General features: G+C 36.3%; 1 protein-coding gene across 11 annotated transcripts in view; it reads left to right on the top strand.

Moving 5' to 3' along the window:
* The window catches only part of ARHGAP32 (Rho GTPase activating protein 32), a 317736-nt gene that overhangs the window by 217319 nt on the left and 87431 nt on the right, over positions 1 to 12986 (top strand). For all 11 annotated transcript variants that reach the window (XM_054662829.1, XM_024347475.2, XM_054662828.1 and 8 more), the window contains 2 exons: positions 49 to 171; positions 1716 to 1793. In XM_054662829.1, the coding sequence (XP_054518804.1) occupies positions 49 to 171; positions 1716 to 1793 (201 nt within the window). The remainder of the gene's footprint in view (positions 1 to 48; positions 172 to 1715; positions 1794 to 12986) is intronic.

Here is a 12986-nt window from a genome sequence, read left to right as displayed (position 1 = left end):
TTTGCAAGTCCAGTGTCTTTATCTCATAGTACATTTTCTTTGTGATAGATTGATAATAAGGGAAATCACCTTTTGGTTCATGAGGAGTCATCCATCAACACTCCTGCTGTCGGTGCTGCCCATGTTATCAAGAGGTACACTGCTCGGGCCCCTGACGAACTGACCTTAGAGGTAAATAGTTAAAGAGGTTGTTTGTTATTTGGTTCTCGCTAACTTTCTGGCCTCATCTTTGACTGTTCTTAACCATTTCCTTAATTTTTTAAAAAATGAAAAGCACCAGGTTTTTCCATAGTCTTTTATATTTCAGCCTGTAATATCTTCTATTTTTGTTTAAGTGACAGTACTCATCCTTGAAAACTGAGATTAAGTGTCTCCTGTTTTGTCTGGGAAGTCATTCTTGATCTCCCTCCCCTCACTCCATGCAAATACATACCCCCCAAAACCTGAATTGAATGTCATTCTGAACTGTGCTCATGGCTTATTGCTGATATATCACTTATTATATTTAATCATGATTGTTCTCCTCTTTGTCTCATTGAGCTTCTGGAAAGCAAGGTCTGTCTTTTTGTGTTTTTGTACCTAAAAACAATACCCAATGATACATTTTTTTTCACATATTGTTGAAAGATTGAGTTAAAGAACAGATAAAAGGTGAAATGAACACATCTTGCTACCACATATAAAAGGAGGGGAATTAAATTTTTTCCTCTAAAGATATATATTGGCTAATGAGAGAAACAAAATGCTGACAGTTATTAAATTTAAGAAATAACAGTATAACTTTTTACTGCATAGAATCTGAACTGTTTTCAAACTTTTAGGTTCTGCACAGAAAGAAATGTAGGTCTTGGAATGATGATGTTAGCATATATGGCTTTACAAAATGGCTTATACATGATATGTAAGATCAGTTGTGAATATACAAAAGAAAAATTCCTAAAGCTCTATAGTATATGTTAGTAACATTGCTCTGAAGTTCTTAACTATGTTGTATCATAGATACCAGCATTTCTTTTGATTGAAGAATATAACTTCCATTGAATATATTATTAAAAACTATTGTAATTTTTATATTTATGATTTTATATGAGTTTAAACTCAGTAGTTTTTCTTTTACAGTGAAGAAAGTTAGCTCTTTAGTGGATATAATTATATTTTACTATCTATTGAAAGAAGTGTAGTTGTCATCAAATTTTATACTTACTAAGAATAACCCATCCTAGGCCCTTTTCTGTATGATTAAATAAGATATGTCAAGAGCTCAGTACAGTGCCTGGCACATGGTAAGCACTCACTAAATGTAATATTAAGGGAATCTGTTACTGTTTCTAAACATGAATATTTAAAATTATCTTTTATAAGTGAATCTGATCACTCTCAGTGACAGCAGTAACAGTATTTTAACAGAAGTGATGATAATGGTGTGATGCCTAGCATTAAAAATCTTATGCTATGAATCTGGCTTTCTGAAGTTACTGCACCTGTGTTAGTTGAATCACAGTCTTTGTGCTGCTTAACTTTTTGTAGACCTCTCTTTAACAAATCATAAGATAATTAAATGATTTTTAAAAAGAAATGGTACTTTTTTTGGAAATTACTGGCCAGAGCATGAATAGTACTTTACCTTTTCATACAGTTCAGATTTAAATTCTAGGTATAACAATTGGTTTAAAATTTAACTAAAACCATTTTGCTTAAAATTTTGATTCTCCTAGGTGGGAGACATTGTTTCTGTTATTGACATGCCCCCGAAAGTGTTAAGCACATGGTGGAGAGGCAAGCACGGATTCCAGGTAGGCAGCAGCAAATTAGGTGTGGGAAAATTCAAAGGAAAGTTTTCTTTATGATTCAGTAATACTTTTGTTTACATGTGCTGGTAATGGACTTTGTCATCAGAAATTTTGTCTGCAACGATAGAAAATGCAGATAGTAATGATAATAGATTTATATTTCCTTTTCTAATTACTATTTTGGTTGTTTCTTATCTCCTTTTTCATCTTTAAATGGTGGTGAAGCGAAAATGTGAATAGCGTCTCAGACCTCATGGCCACTTTTAGGTTACAAGGCCTGTGGAGTGACCTTGCTTTTAATACAGGTTTTTAATTGTGATTCACATATATTTCCTCTCTGGAATTAAGTCAGTTTGATTAATATTTCTCTATAAAAAGGCATTATAACTGTTATGTAAACTTACTTTTAATTACAGAACAACAGAATCTAAAGCAATCTCATTCCTTTTTCTATATTCAGTAGTCCCTTATCTACGGTTTCCCTTTCCATGGTTTCAGTTACCTGAGGTTAACCAAGGTTCGAAAACATTAAATGGATAATTCCAAAAATAAATAATTCATAAATTTTAAACTGCATGCTGTTCTGAGTAGTGTGATAAAATCTCTCCCTGTCCCACCCAGGACGTGAATCATCCCTTTGTCCAGCATATCCACGCTGTAGATGCTGCCTGCCCCATTAGTCATTCAGTAGCCCTCTCAGTTATCAGGTTGACTGTTGAGGTATTAAGGTGCTGTGTTCAAGTAACCCTTATTTGACTTAATTGTTTTAGTCGATCATTAGTTATTGTAATGAATCTCTTACTGTGCCTAATTGATAAATTAAACTTTATCATACGTATGCATGTATAGGAAAAAGTATCCTAGGGTTTGGTACTATCTGTGATTTCAGGCATTCCCTGAGTGGTCTTGGAACATATTTCCTGCAGATAAGGAGGGACTACTTTATGGCTAAACAGTTTTGAGACCTGATAATAACATCTATTAGACTGACTTAGCAATTACTTTTTATGAGGAGTCTCTGAAAATGCCTTAAAGTTGTATCCTTAACATATAGCCTGTGGCTTTTTGTGGTCTACTTATACAAGTGTTACTAAATACTACATAAATAAAATGCTCCTGATATATTGTTAGAAATTTGATAAGCATTGTATAAATACTTTGAGTTCTAACTACATATTAAATAAAAATGAATTATTAGCTTTTTATAAAATATATTTTTTATTAAAACATAATAATACAATTTAAAACATTATAAGATGGTGGATAAGAGTGGGCTCTGGCTCCAGATTGTCTAGGTTTTAATCCTGTGTTGTCTCGGGCAAATTGTTTAATTCTCTGTGTCTCAGTTTCCTCATTTGTAAAATGGGGATTATGGGACTATTGTTTACCTCACATGATTATCTTGAAGATTAAATATGTGAGAATAAAAATAGAACATACTTATTAGTTAGACCAGGTCTGATGTATATTTTTTTTTATCAATAGGTGTTGATTTTTAAATTTAAAGAATTCTGGTTTTTATTTTACAAGTTTAATTTTATCTATCCCTTTCCCTATTATGAAAGCATCTATAGTAATTTAATTTGGTTGTTAAGACCAGAAAAACCCTATCACATTACCCCAGAACTCTTCTTGTTTGTGCTATTGGGATCCCCCTCCATCTGTGCTCTGATTTCTTACCAGCTATGAATAAGTGCTTTTGATTAAATATAAAACTAAATAGAAGACTACAGTTATCTTTTTCCTATTAAGGAGTCAGTTCTTCATGTTAGTGGAAATGAACAATAGACTTAAGGGTCTCAAAGATGATCAAAAGATTAATTTGGCTTTAAAATAATAGTTATGTTGTGGTCTTGATGTTACTACTAACTTTCTTCTATCTATCTATCTATCTATCTATCTATCTATCTATCTATCTATCTATCTGTAACACCTTAGGGAAGTCATTTGCTTTTTTTGGATTTGAGTTTCTTCTTAAAATCAGAGGGTTTCACTTAAAACCTCTCTATTCCTTCTCAACATTTAAATTCTATGATTGTCTTCCCTTTGTTTATGTAACAGATATTTATTCAGTACTGATTGTGTGCTAAGTGTATAGCTTTATACCCCAAAGTTTTGTTGAGACTCACACAATTAGTTCATTGCCTAAACAAACTAATTCTTTTCAAAGTGAGTATAAATTAACTAGTCTAAAACTAGTTAAACATCAGTTTATTGCCAAAACAAATTATTGAAAACAAAAACGAAATTTCTAACTTCAAAGATTGATTTGTAACCGATAATGAAAAATCTTTCCTATAGGAATGCTATTTTTCATCTTGATTGGTCTTAGAAAGGCAATCGTATTTCCATGGATCATGTTGGAGTGTGCCTGTGAGAAGAGGTATTGATGTGGGGGGTGCCCGTGTAACCAGGAACAAGTCTTTAAATGTTACTGTCAAACTTTTTTTAAAAAGAAATTCAGGCTAGGGGCAGTGGCTTACACCTGTAATCCCAGCACTTTGGGAGGCCGAGGTGGGTGGATCATGAGGTCAGGAGTTCAAGACAAGCCTGGCCAACATGATGAAACCCCATCTCTACTAAAAATACAAAAATTAGCTGGGCTTGGTGGTGCATGTCTGTAATCCCAGCTGCTTGGGAGGCTGAGGCAGGAGAATCTCTTGAACCCGGGAGGTAGAGGTTACAGTGAGCTGAGATCATGCCACTGCACTCCAGCTTGGGTGACAGAGCAAGACTCCACCTCAAAAAAAAAAAAAAAAAAAAAAATTGCAAATCAGTATTTTAAGGCAGGAATCCACAGTTCAGCATTCCTTGCTGTTTCTACACATTAGTCCATTTCTAAGAGCACTCATGGTTAATTGCAGGGAAAGGTGTGAAAGAGGAGACATGTTGAGCATCTGTTACCTGCAAAGTATAGCTCAGTACTTTACATGCAGTGTTTTCTTTAATTTCACAAAGCTTCTAGGTAGTTACCGTCCTACATTTTTATGGAGAGAAAACAGTTTTTGAGAGGTTTAATAAGTAGTCAGGATGCTAAGTCAGTTAAGTGAAGGGAGTAGGGACTGAGATCTAAGTCTGCTCCATCTCATTGCCTGAAGAGCACTAAGCATGATTTTTACATTCACTCTCAGATTATTAACGTTCTTCATGTCAGTTTTCTACCATATGGAAAGGAACATCTTTCCTGCTCAACCAGCAAGAAATATAGTGTAAAGATTAGCCAACTGTGGACTGAAAAGCATACATGTTTACTGGTGGGAACATTGCTGTTACTGCGTGTTATGTTTTTGTGTGATGATTAATCAATTGTATGCTGGAGAAAAACTCTTCAGACTGTTCATGATGTCCCCTACCTTTGTTAGGTATTTTTAAATTGTAAGCGTGTGCTCCTCCTGGGAGACACTCTGTTGAGAGAGGAAGACAATCATGGTAACTGTACATCAGACATCTTTCCACATCCTGATTTTCAAGTTTAACTGAAATAATAGCTTAGTTCGGTGGTTTTTATACTTTTTCTTTTAATCCAGTGGAATTACTAATCAAACAGAATCATGCGCAGAACCTCAGTGCGAGAAAAAGTAACCATGGAGCTGCCCTGATTGGTTTAAGTGGGAAACGCTGGGCCTTATCCCCATGCAGCCCGCCTGGCTGGCCTCCTTCAGGCCTTCTGCAGCAGCCCTGAGGGGCCTCAGTAGGGGTGAAAACCATGAGTTTAGCTTACTAGTGGACCTCACTGTGTAGTAGATACATCAAAAGCTATTTTAAAATTTTAATTTTGAAAAGCCAGCCAACAGTCTAAAGTTAATAGGGAAACATGTTCTTTATAAGAAGATTTTTCATGACTCCTGTTAGAAGGATAATATCTAGAGTTTTAAAATTTCTCTAATGTAAATTATGTCTGAATTCCTGGTACTTCGTATATTCTGATATGGATGGGGGATATCATATATTCATATATTCTGATATGGATGGGGGCAAATAATCACATATATATGATTGTATATGAGAGATATATATATATATATAGAGAGAGAGAGAGAGAGAGAGTGTGTGTGTGTGTATATATATATATTTTTTTTTTCTGTTATTGGGCATAACAGATGACCCACTGATACTTCTGCCAGTGGGAGCTGTTTCTAGGATTTATTCATCCCTTAATTGGTCTGTTAGGTACTGTGTTCATTTGCTAGGGCTACCGTAGTAAAATACCACAAACTGGGTGGCTTAAAAATTAATAGCAAATATATTTTCCTACAGTTCTGGAAGCTAGAAGTTAAGGTACCAGAAGGTTTAGTTTTTTTCAAAAGGCTTCTCTCCTTGGCTCACAGATGGTCACTTTCTTGCGTGTCCTTACATGGCCTTTCCTCTCTGTGTTTGTCTGTGTCCTAATCCCTTCTTCTTGTAAGGACATCAGTCAGATTAGGTTAGGGGCCACCTCATTTAACCTAATTACCTCTTTAAAAGTTCCCATCTCTAAATACGCAGTTAATCCATGAACAACATGTGTTTGACCTTTTCGAGTCCACTAATACACAGATTTTTTTTTTTTTTTATCAAACGCTATCGAAAATACAGTATTTGTGGGATGTGAAACCCTCATATATGGAGGGCAGGCTTTTGGAATATGACGTGGGATTTGAGTATGTGTGGATTTGGCTATATGAGGGGGTTCTGGAACCAATCCCCCAGCTATGTTGAGAAATGACTGTAGTCGCATCCTGAGTTCCTGGGGGTTAGGAATTCAACATTATGAATTTTGGGGGAGAGGGGCACAATTTTTAGCCCATAATAGATGTCAACCAGTCCTGAATGGAGAAGCCGGTTGAGCCACCTTTAGGGCTGGCCTGAAGGCACCTGAGGGACTCTCTTACATAGACTTGGTGGGGAACAGGTCCCTACCTGAGCCAGGCTGGTTTCAGGCTCAAGGCAGGCAGGACATGGAGGACTGGCAGACCTCAGTACTCTCCTTGGGGTCTCTCTGATGAGTAGGGAGTTCAGGGCTCACCAGGATTCCCTGGAAGGTGCAGGAGGGCTTCCTAGAGGAGGTTACACTGGAGCACAGTGTTGCATGTGTCTTCTGCCGAGAGGATGTCCGAGGACCCACTGATGCTTCTGTCAGCAGGTGCACAGGCCAGGCGGGGCACAGCATGCACCTCGGTCAGCCAGCTCGCCTGGCTCTGGTTACACGTGACCCTGTCAGCTGGGCTCTGGCTGCAGAACACGGAGGAGGCTGTGCGTCACAGAGGTGGCAGTATCTTCCCTAGCAGTGTAAAGGAAACGAGGGCCTCGTCTTGGTGTTGGCTGTCACCAGTGGTTTTCCTAGGGATTGAGATGACTTAGTGCAGGCCTCTCTCAGGAGAGAAGGGAAGAGGAGCAAGGATGTGGGCTACTGCTTCCTATGATGGAGGCTGAGTGAGCTGAGGTGTCACCCTCTTGAGCGCTGCTGCAACGCTTTCTGAAGCTCGTTGTTGACACCCAGGCCCGATATGTCTGCATTTGCAGCTCTGCTCAGCTCGATGTGTTCGTGGCATGTGATCTGGACTCCAGTTTTCTTTTGTCAAGGTCACACTGTGTGTGTGATCTCCTTTCTGGCCAGCTGTCAGGGCATGAGAAGGCACAAGTCTCTGTGCAGTGGTCCTTCCTTAATATTGCTGTGAACTCATGCTATATAGTGGTGGTATTGTGATTTTAATATTTTAAAAATAGAGCTGGATGTGGTTCCTCATACCTGTAATCCTAGCACTTTGGGAGGCCAAAGTGGGAAGATTGCTTGGACCCCGGAATTTGAGACCAGCCTGGCCAACATGGTGAAACCTCATCTCTACTAAAATTATAAAACTGACCCAGGCGCAGTGGTACATGTCTATAGTCTAAGCTGCTTGGGAGGCTGAGGCAGGAGGACCACGTGAGCCTGGCAGGTGGAGGTTGCAGTGAGCCAAGAGCCAGACCTTGTCAAAAATAAAAATAATAATCAATAGACTTGATTTTTGTATAGTTACAGATTTACAGAATAATTGAGCAGATAGTTCAGAGTTTCATTTAATACCCCTGCCCACTCCCCTCACCTATACCTTCCCGTCATTCACATTTGCTTTACAGTACATTGAATAGAATCAGCAAAATGCTGATCTTTACCAACCATCAGCTGATTAGCTGAGTTTACCTACAGCACTGACTAAGCACTGTTTCTAGAAGAGTGGTCTAAGGAGCACCAGGGCCAGAATCACACAGAAAAAAATACAGTCTCAAATCATACCTTGCAACTGTTGAAACAATTTTGCGGCTTACTTTTTGTTATAATTAATGAATCAATATTGATATACTATTATTAACTAAAGTCCATTGTTTATGTTAGAGTTCCCTCTTGGTGTGCATTCTCTGGGTTTTGACAAATGCGTAATAGCATGTATCCACCATTATAGTTTTCATACTGAATAGTTTTATTGCCCTAAAAATCTCCTGTGCTTCTCCTATTTTTCCTTTCCTGCTGAACCCTTCACAACCTGTGATCTTTCACTGTCATGTCTTTTCCAAAATATCTGTATTGTTGGAATCGTATAGTATGTGGCCTTTTCAGACTGGCTTCTTTTACTTAGTAATATGCATTTAAGGTTCCTCTGTGTCTTTCTCTGGCTTGATAGCTTCTTTTTGAATCACTATCTAATATTCAGTGTCATGGATATGCCACAGTTTATATATTCAAGTATTGAAGGACCTTGTGGTTGCTTTCATGTTTTTAGCTATTGTGAATGAAACTGCTATAAACATCTATGTGCAGGTTATTGTGTGGACATAAGTTTTCAAGTCTTTTGAGTAAATACCAAGGAATATCATTGCTGGATCATATGGTAAGAGTATGTTGAATTTGGTGAGAAGCCACAACACTGTCTGCCAAAGTGCCTGTATCATTTTGCATTCTTACTAGCAGTGAAGGAGAGTTTCTGCTGTTCCACATCCTCACCAACATTTGATAATTGCCAGTTTAAAAAAAATAGCCATTCTAATAGGTCCAACACATAAAGTTAGTTTGAGGAATAGTGTTTACCAAATGTATTGAAGGGTGCTATTCTGCTCTCTTCATTTTGTTACCAGTAATTCTTTTTATTCTCCCTTTGCCACTGACTCTTAAACTTGAATGTTTAAAGGAGGCTATGTTTAAATATCAAATCCCAGGGCCTAAGCCCTACAGTTCGTTTCAGTCGTTGTGGGGTAGGATATAAGACTGTTTTTGTCCATGTGTGCTGCAGGTAAATTCTGCTACTCACCTGCATTTTGCCAAGTTCTATTCTAAGTATTGTACTAGCCCAGACCATAATTTAGCCGTGGGAACAGAAGGATAAGTTCATCCATGTGTTTAAATTATACTGTGACTCTCTTTCTTTTCTTAAACTTCTGGGAGTAGGAAGTGTGAAATTATATTAACTACAGCAATTTGAAATTTTGAAATCTGTGTTTTTTATTTGTCACCTAAGGAGTATATTGAATCTCTCATCTTTGTTGTCTGAGGTATTTCATCATATAATATACTTCAGAAAGTAAAAGTAAAAACTCTTCCCTTTTTTTTATTTTTAAACTAACTGGCATTATTAATAGATTTGTGTTCTTGTCTGTAAATGATTGTTAGAAATATGAGGTGATACCTCAGAAAACCCTTTTTTCTAGGTAAAGGCATTACACAAATACAACATGTTAATATATTTTAGGATTGTTTGTTATGTGCAGTGTCTCTCAGATTTTTAGCTAGGAGCCATTGGTATCTGAATGACTTGAGAAACGTGATAAAAGTGGGTATTGATCATCAGAATCTCAGGGGATGGGGTCAGGAGTCTGAATTTTAACAAGTTTTTCAGATGATTATTATGCACAGAACATGAGAACTGCTGATGTAGGCTCGCACTGTTTATCTTGTGTGCAGGTAAAGGGAGCAATCAGACACAGTTTAGAAATTGTGTTTTGTTTCTCCCTCCCCTCAGAAAATCTTCCGTAAAGCACATCTGGGACACAGTTAATCTAATGGCTAGAATCTCACTTAGAGAGTGACAGAATTTTATATACCCCATGTTCTCTTGGTTTTCCATGAGATGATCAAGGATCACCTATTTTGTTTTTCATAGTTATCCCCAAATATTGTGAGTTTTCGTGCACAAGTATCAGAGAAGCAATTCTTGGACAACACAGTTTTTTTTTTACCTCAAGAGTATAATGTGGCTCCAGGTAACTTAGTTTTAGAAAAATCATCTTTATTTCAAAGGGCAGATATTCAGAAACCTTATCTTGTATAGTAGCTTAATGGATTTGCTTATTTCTCTGCTTATCTATGTAAAAACTATCATATTCATGTAATATCCTAGAATCCAAAGCTGCATCTTTTCATTATTCAAAATCAAATAGAGCAAAATGTTTACTCTCCAGTTAAGTAATGGGAAATCATTATACTGTAAGTTTTCATCTGTGACATAATTTCAAGAGAAGGGGAATTATGTGATAATGCAAATGAAATAAATTGCTAACATTTCTTGAGTACTTAGGTGTGCTTTTCGAAGTGCTTACCACTAACCTTTTAATTCCACAACTCCATGAAGGTACTATAATGATCTCATTTTAGATGAAGAAACTAAAGCATAAAGGGTTAAACAACTAGCCCTTTGTCATTACACTGTATATTGCAGAGTTTCTGTTGAAGCCTATGCATTTTAGGCATATAACAGAGCATGGTAATAATTTAATGAATAATACTGGCTCTGCTTGTTTACTTGTGTGAATCATAGATTTTTCTATAGTGGATGATGATAGTGGACCATCTGGTTCTAAACTATCATTTTAAAATGGTAGAAATCTGGAGACAAATTTAGATAAATTTTTCTGTTTCACAAAGACAGTAAGTACGTGGTATAGCCAGGACCAGAATACAAGCGTGATGACTTTTAATTTTGTATTTCTTTTCCTTTTGGGACATAGAAATAAATACATTTTCTTAATTTATGTTTTATTTGTTGCTACTTTTTCTTATTAGTGCCATTAGATATATTGATGTTGGAGATAAATTTCCTACTTGATAGCTTTTTGTTAATTTATAACATCAGAATATGTCTTACCAACTGAGGCTTAAACACTCAATTTTTTAAATCAGCATTAAAGAACACTTTATTTTTTTTTTAGTTTTTTTTCTTTTTTTATTATACTTTAAGTTCTAGGGTACATGTGCACAATGTGCAGGTTTGTTACATATGTGTACATGTAAACACTCAATTTTATAGAAATTATTGACAAAATGGCTGTGGCAGTAGTTCTTAATCTTATTAAACCCTAATACCCCCTCTTTATGACAAGTATTTTCTAAAATCCTTTTTTGTCATTCTAAAATGGAATTTACAAATTATTTAACTACTTCCATTAATATACACTTTCCAAAAAGTCACCATAAATTTTCAGATATAAAGGAGAAATAAAAGGAAAGTAATTTATGTATTTAAAATACACAGTATGTTTTTAAATATAAATACTTGGGACAACTATGTGAAGACCTCGTTATCCTAAATGTAGACCACAGACTTGCAGCATTTACTTCAGTCAGAAAATGTATAAAACCCATGTATAATAGTACTAAAAACAGGAAATACTTAGGACTGTATCTGAAAAAAAAAGATGTGAAAGAGCTATATACTGAAAACTACAGAACATTGCTAAGAGACATTAAAGAAGATCCAAATAAATGGAGAGATATACTGTTTTTATGGGTTGGAAGACTGTATATTTTTTAAGATGACATTTCTTCCCAAATTGATCTAAGTCAAAATCCCAGGCAGGCTCTTGTGTAGAAATATACAAGCAAGTTAAACAATTCAAATGGAAATGCAAAGGACCTGGAATATAATAGCCAAAACAAATTTGAAAAAGAACAAAGTTGGAGAACTAACACTAACTGAAGATTTACTACAAAGCTACAGTTTTCAAGAGAGTGTGGTATTGGTGGAAAGATAGATAAGTAGATCAGTGGGAAAGAATAGACAGTCCTGAAATACATACATACAGTTGTACACATGGACAACTGATTTTCAGCGAAGTTCAAAAGTCAGTTCAGTGAAGAGATGTAATGGCAGTGGAACACTTGGATATCCAGACGTCTCCAAAGTAAACTTTATTTATTTTACCATCTACAAAAATTAAAATAGATAATATACCTAAATGTTTATAAAGTATAAACTATAAAACTTCAAGAAGAAAACTTAAGAGAAAACTTTTGTGGCTTTGGATTAGGTGAAGATATCTCTTTCTTTCTTTTTTTTTTTTTTTTTTGAGACAGAATCTTGCTGTGTCACCAGGCTGGAGTGCAGTGGCCCAATCTTGGCTCACTGCAACCTCCGCCTCCTGGGTTCAAGCGATTCTCCCACTTCAGCTTCCCTAGTAGTTGGGACTACAGGCGCAGGCCACCATGCCCAGCTAATTTTTGTATTTTTATAGAGACAGGGTTTCACCATGTTGGCCAGGATGGTCTTGATCTCCTGACCTTGTGATCTGCCTGCCTCAGCCTCCCAAAGTGCTGGGATTACAGGCGTGAGCCACCACGCCCGGCCAATATACCTAAATGTTTATAAAGTATAAACTGTAAAACTTCAAGAAGAAAACATAGGAGAAAACTTTTGTGGCTTTGGATTAGGCAAAGATTTCTTTAATGTGACGTCAGAAGAACAATTCATAAAAATAATTTAATTTCATCAAAATTTAAAACTTCTGCTCTTAAACAAATTTACAAGAAAACAAACCCATCAAAAAGTGGGCAAAGGATATAAACAGACACTTCTCAAAAGAAGACATTTATGTGACCAACAAACATAAGAGAAAAAGCTCATCATCACTGGTCATTAGAGAAATGCAAATCAAAACCACAGTGAGATACCATCCCACACCAGTTAGAATGGCGATTATTAAAAAGTCAGGAAACAACAGATACTGGAGAGGATGTGGAGAAATAGGAACGCTTTTACACTGTTGGTGGGAGTGTAAATTAGTTCAACCATTATGGAAGACAGTGTGGCAGTTCCTCAAGGATCTAGAACCAGAAATACCATTTGACCCAGCAATCTCATTACTGGATATATACCCAAAGAATTATAAATTATTCTACTATAAAGACACATGCACATGTATGTTTATTGCAGCATTGTTCACAATAGCAAAGACTTGGAACCAACCCAA

The sequence above is a fragment of the Pan troglodytes genome, chromosome 9 (genome assembly GCF_028858775.2).
Source record: "Pan troglodytes isolate AG18354 chromosome 9, NHGRI_mPanTro3-v2.0_pri, whole genome shotgun sequence".
NCBI classification, from domain to species: domain Eukaryota; kingdom Metazoa; phylum Chordata; class Mammalia; order Primates; family Hominidae; genus Pan; species Pan troglodytes.
Note: the sequence above shows the minus strand (reverse complement) of the source record. Positions and strands in the feature narration are given on the sequence as shown.